At 37.7% G+C, this 6527-nt stretch overlaps 1 protein-coding gene across 1 annotated transcript; it reads right to left on the reverse strand.

The window, feature by feature from the left end:
• Nucleotides 1–241: 241 nt before the first annotated feature.
• Dppa3 (developmental pluripotency associated 3) lies at nucleotides 242–769 on the reverse strand. The gene has a single exon (XM_069992285.1). The coding sequence runs from the start codon at nucleotides 767–769 to the stop codon at nucleotides 242–244; it is 528 nt and encodes a 175-aa protein (XP_069848386.1).
• Between the last annotated feature and the right edge of the window lie 5758 nt (nucleotides 770–6527).

Raw genomic sequence — 6527 nt, forward strand, 5'->3', positions numbered from 1 at the left:
GACAGTGCTCAGGGCCTGAGTTCAAGCCTCAGAACTGGCACGTGTATGTGCACACGCACGCACACATGCACACACACACACACACACACACACACACACACACACACACACAAAGGAAAAATTAAACTACTGAATCACCTAATATACAGAATATTCAAAATTCCAGTCAGTGGATGGTAGCATTCAATAACTTCATCCACAGGCCGTATGTATGTAATTATCTCAGCACAGAATTGACCTCCTAATAGTTGACCTCTTCCCCATAATCCATCCCTATTCTAGCATTTTCTGAAGGGTCCCAATTACAGGTCACGCAGAAGGAACAGGGACATCTGAATATCTTATCTTCATTCTGGCCAGCTGGAAGTCCTTGTCCAGTTCCTTTATTAAGGCGTCTCGTGCGGGAGAAGGAGTCCTGCAGAACGGATCTCAGGCCTTCCAGCCTCGCCCTGCGCTGAGACAGCCTTCTCCGGGGCCTGGCCCGTGGTGAGAGCCTCTCTCTCCTGGTGCTGGGGGTCTGGGCTGGGGCTTCGGGCCCCGAGGTCAGGGTCAGCCTTTGAAGCCGTCTTACCAAGGACTGCGAGGACTCGGGGAGGGCCGGAGAGGACTCTGTCCTACTCGGGGAGCGCTCTTCCTCGGCCGGGGGGGCTTGGGGTTTCCTCGTGGGGTGCGTCTGAGGGCTCCATGAGCAGGTTGATGAGTCCAAACACAGCCAGGGGAAAATTACGCACCCCTGAAAAAGCCAACGGGAAGAGCCCAGCAGGCTCATCAGACCTGTGGCTGGCGTGGTCTTTCCTATTTTTTTGTAAGTATTTCTTATGAAAAAGAAAGAAAATATTTTTGACTCACTATGATAATTTAAAATTAATCATTATTTGAGTGAGGGAATTTTCTTTTTTTATTTCATCTTTTCTATAAGTAGTTAAAATTTATTCTTCATACTTTTCTATTATTTTTTGTAAGCATACTTTTTTGTTTAAACATAAAAGAAAAAACATAAAGGCATTGAAAAATCTTCAGACAGATTAAGCAGTTGGATTCAGAATTAAGAATTTTGTAAATTTTGCTAATTTATTTCTTTACAATGAGCCATTGTGATTTTGTTTCAGACTTGTACTCTTACTTGTTTCTAATCCCTTTATTTATGCAGTCAATTATTTAACACTTCATTCACATTCTGACACAAAAGTAATTGTGGAATATTTTCTAACATGCAACGTATTATAAATAGAAATAGTTAAGTTTCTAATAGACAACTTTGTTTCCTGCTTCAAAGAGGCTTTTGAAGAAAGTTTCCTTTCCTCTCTTCTCTGCCAAATTTAGCACTAGTTTTTGTACTTATTAATATAATTTATTTATCCCTTTACTTCCTTAATAAACCTGAGATACTTTAACTGTATTTTTTTGTCTTTTCTTTTTTGGTACTGGGGATTGAGCCCAGGACATTGCACTTGCTAGGCAAGTGCTTTGCCACTGAGCTACATCCTAGCCCCCTGAGATACTTTAGATATATTTACAAGAAAGTCCTTGGCTACTGCTTTGAGAATCTAAAAGAGTACTTTTTATGAAAATAATACTCCATTTAAGTGATACCCCTTTAGTCAGTCTTTCAATATTTTTCTCAATATCGATCAAACTGAATTCCAGAGAAAGATTAAAAATATGCTTTAAATCTTTAAACTTCTAAATCTTAAATGCTTACTTCTTTTTAAATGTGTGACACCATCTATCACAATTTTATATTTAGACACATAATAATGTATAATCTCAGCTTGCTGTCCACTTGTAAAGATGGGAATAGACTTGGAGAAATAAGCAATTTCCCAACAGAAAATTGGAAATTCTGCCAACCAATTCCAGGTGACCTGCCATCAATCAGTGTTAAATTCTCTGGGGCTATTGTTGAAGGGTATTGCTATTAGTGACGGGCTTCACCTGGTGACTAATGGTATATAACAAATACATTGAAGAACTATGGAAACCCCTGAATCTGTAATTGTCTGGTAACTTTCAGCAAAAACCTTTTCTGGCAACTCCTTGCAGCTATCTTATTAAAATATCTGTTTTTAGAGAAATAGGTGAAATCATTATGCCATGCAATTAAATTAAATTAGCTGACAAAATATTTCTTTATGACTAAGCTGTTTAAACTAGGCATGTGGAAATACGTGGTATCATTTAGAATACATACAAATGTGGCAATTATTCTGATTCTGAAGTTAAAATAAGTTTAAGTTTGCAATACAATCTCATTGCTTGATATTATCAAGTAATTATGATTAATGTCTGAAATGTAATGTTCCATGGTTATAATTTCCTTGTTTGCAGGAGTGAGTACATTAGGAATTCATTACAAATGCAAGTTCTGCAACCAAATGTATTCACAACTTTGTAAAGGTTAGGAAGCATTTTTTCCATAAGCAAACCAAGCAAGACCAGGGTGAACCAACAGCTGGCAGATAAACTATGATAGATTTCTAGTACTGAAATGAAGGAGCAGACAAATTAGTTTGTTCAATGATGTCAAAAATCAAATCCATTTTGATGTAAAAATCTAATTGCAAGGCATACCTGCCATTTCTCCAACTGTTAACTATAGAAGCAGAAAAAAGTAAGATCTAAAGCTTGGAAAGAAAGTTAACAGAGTTGGCTAAGCCATGGATATATGAAGGCAGGCAAAAACCTGACATTCTCAAGAAGCAATTTGTCTTCAAGTAGTGAAAACAGTAAAATCAATCAATTGATTGTTTGATCAATCAATCCAGCACTCTTGAAGTACCTGTCTCACCAGGTGGCTGTGAAGATTAGAGGAAATGAAGTATATAAAACACCCAATCTTGTATTTATTCTGTCTGGAAAGTGTCATTTAAAGTGATGTCCTGCAATTAATTGCATGGTCGTCAATCTACTGGCCTTTGTCTACTTTAGAATGAAGTGATGCAGTGAAGAGCAGCATCTTCCCTCCCTCCCATCCCCTGGAGAAGTTGTCTTCAACCAAAAGAAGGCAGAGATATCAAAAGGGTTATTGACCATAGAAAAGCACAGCATGGACTAATAACGGAATTTATTTCTGAGCAGTCATGAAGCTGTACTATGGGAGACTATTAGAAATAGAGTGTTGATGGCATGTGGTGTTGACTGTGACTGAAAAGCTAATATCTAATTTGAACCAACAATGAAGGATTCTCTTTAAAAAATCCCAAGACATGACCTCTTGGCTTACTGTTATTACCAACCTTTTGAAAATATTTAGGGAATGGAGTTTAAATTTTGAAATCTGTGTATGAACCCAGGAAATCTTTTTTTTTCTTTCTTGCCTTTATTTTTTTTTATTGTGAAAATACTGTACAGAGGGGTTACAATTACATGGGCATTGTAGCCTCCTCCTTTGTTTCCCCTTCCCATCCCTTCCAAGCCTCCACCCCCCACCCAGTCCTCCCCCGACTCCCCCTCCAAAGTTGTAAAGTTCGTTTTCAACATGACAACTTGTACTTCTCATTGTTGCAGCGGGTCCACCTGTATCCTTATTTAAACGACTTGTTTTTCCCCTTCCCCTCCACAAATTATACTGACATCAAATACAGTGGGGTAGGGACATACAAAGCAACAAAGAAATAATCATATAAATGCATTAGAAACAAATGCATGCAAGAAAAAAAACATTTAAATACATATCTTAGGTGAACCCAGGAAATCTTATGGGTTTAGCTGTAACAATACATAAGGTTTAGGTGAGTAACACTTAACCACAATCCATCTATTGCTTGAATATATTTCTACTGAAATATGTAACCAGGAGAATTATCCAGGTCCTAAGATGACTAAAATGTTTGATGGAATGAGGTATTGTTATTTGCACATTGTGACAGCATTTTGTCTAGAGAAATAAGTCTCTTTAGTCATTTTGGGCTTCCATATTACCATAGACCAGGGGACATAAATAGCAGAAATTTATTTCTCACTATGAGGGCTGTAAAATCCAAGATAGGGGGCTCAGTATGGTTGGATTCTTTAGTACTTACTTCCTGGCTTGCAGATGGCTGCCTTCTGGTTTTAGTCTCCATGATAGAGAGAGGAAGCTGTGTTATCCCTTCTTCTTCTATAAAGTCATGAATCGCATCATGGAGGCGATTCAAGACCTCATGTAAACTGAGTTACCTCCAGAGGTACTGCATTTTAATCCCAACATATTGGGGGCCAGCACTTAGCACTTAGAGCGATTTAAAAGTTTAGTCCAAATAATAAGAGTTTTGAGAAAATAGCTTCATAACTTATAACTCATTACAGGTATAGAGAGGAGGGAATTTCTAAAGGAGTAGGATACACTTTTCTACCATTTCATACCTCAAGAGAATTATAAGGTAATAAAAGATGTAATGGTATAAGAAGCAATGAAGCTGAGGAACGGCTCAATAGGTAGAGCTCTTCAACAGTATGGATGAGGCCATGGCTTCAATCGCAACCATCAAAAAATAAAAGAACAAAGTCTGGCACTGGTAGCTCACACCTATAATCCTAGCTACTCAGGAGGATTGCAGTTCAAAGCCAGCCCGGGCAGGAAAGTCCCTGAGACTCTTATCTCCAATAAATGGAAAGTGGATCTATGGCTCAAGTGGTAGAGTGCTTGCCTTGAGCTGAAGAGCTCAGGGTCAGTGGCCAGGCCCAGAGTTCAAGACCCAAGACTGACAAAAAAAATTATAAGGACATGGTGAAGGTGGAATCTTTTATCAACAGATTGTATACTACAGTGCAGAGATGATTGGCCAAGAAACCAGATTTGTTTTACAGTCCTAACTCCATGAACTATTCTTGGACATACTCATTCAAGTCTCTAAAGCTCATTTCCTGTGTGAAAAATGTAAATCATGAACGCTTTTCCAGGTTAAAGGAAAACTACAATAAAAACAAGTGCTTAATTTAAGCAGCTTAGAAAAAGAATCAAATGATCAAAAATGTTTAGGAAAACAACATAAAATTGTTTTTATAACTGTATTTTCTTTTCTTTTGTTCCATCACATTTATTTTAGTTTTTAAAAAATTTTGTAAAAATTTTACAATTGTAAAAATTGTAAAAGTGATGTATAATGGAGTTACAGTTACATAGATAAGCTAGTGAGTACATTTCTTTTTGAACAGCATTATCTCCTCCTTCATTTTCTCCCACTTCCCCCGATAGTCTTTCCTCTCCTCAAATTGTAAAGTTAATTTCCAACATAGTATCTAGTGCATTTCACTGTTGCCTTGGTTCAGCCTTTATCCCACTGTTTCTGTGATTCCCCTTCCCTTCCCTAAATCAGAGAAACTTATATGCAAGACAAAGGGTATAAAAATAAAAAATAGTGACAATAGGGAATAAACAAAAGGAAAAAAGAAAGAAAGAATTATAAACAGTATACTAAAAAAACTTGTTTCCATTTCTTGAGGTTCATTTCAATAAGCATCATTTTATATGGTCATATACACATAGCTACTGTTGTGAAGCTCTGCTTCTTAGCAGAGTCTAGTTATTAGAAAGGAGGGAAACTATGCAGCCTATGTTTCTTTGAGTCTGACTTTCTTGGCTTAATATAATTTTTTCCAAGTCTTTCTATTTCTTTATGGATGGAGTGATTTCATTCTTTCTGATGAAAGCATATAATTCTATTGTATATCTATACCTCATTAAAAAAATTCATTCATCTACTGAGGGGTATCTGGGTTGAGTCCATTTCTTAGCTATGGTAAATAATGTTGCAAGAACATGGTTGTGCTGGTAGCTTTAGTGTGGCCTTGTTTGTGGTCATTTTGGTAAATGCCCAGGAGTGGGATTGCTGGGTCATAGGGGAGCTCTATGTTTAGTCTTTTGAGGAACCTCCATACTGCTTTCCAGAGTGGCTAAACCATTTTACTTTCCATTTTGGCCATACCCCCACCAGCATTTGTTATTGTTAGTTTCTTGATAATGACATTCTATCTGGGGTGAGGTGGAATCTCAATGTTGTTTTGATTTGCATTTCTTTTATGGATAGCTGTATTTACTAAAGTCAATCTACATTCTGTGAAAATAGAATGAAATACATTAATAGAAGGTAGAGTTGTCTGAGTATAATTTAGGGCCTCTTTCTACTGTCATTAGAAGCAAGATGGCTTGCTTTGTGTTTTAAATGTTCCCTAAAAATGCTGTCAAAGATTAACCATTATGGGTAAGTTCTATATGATAGGGTATATAATGTTTAACAATAAGATGGAGGGCACAGCTGGGTGTCGGTGGCTCATGCCTGTAATCCTAGCTGATTAGGAGGCTGAGATCTGAAGATCAAAGCCAGCCTGGGCAGGAAAGTCCATGAGACTTTCAGCTCACGGCTAGCGCTCTACCACTTGAGCCACAGCACCACTTGTGTGTTTTTTGTCTGCTTATGTGGTGCTGAGGAATCTAACCCAAGGCCTCATGCATGCAAGGTAAGCGCTCTATCACTGAGCCACCTTCCCAGTCCTCTGTCAGACTTTTATCTTCAATAAACCACTAAAAAACTGGAAGTGGTGCTGTG

Source organism: Dipodomys merriami, unplaced genomic scaffold, assembly GCF_024711535.1.
Source record: "Dipodomys merriami isolate MVZ:Mamm:240054 unplaced genomic scaffold, mDipMer1.0.p SCAF_41, whole genome shotgun sequence".
Classification (NCBI taxonomy): domain Eukaryota; kingdom Metazoa; phylum Chordata; class Mammalia; order Rodentia; family Heteromyidae; genus Dipodomys; species Dipodomys merriami.

Excerpts from the sequence above, each read along its gene's own strand:
- Dppa3 (XM_069992285.1), bottom strand. The coding sequence starts at position 769 with ATGAGCCTGCTGGGCTCTTCCCGTTGGCTTTTTCAGGGGTGCGTAATT.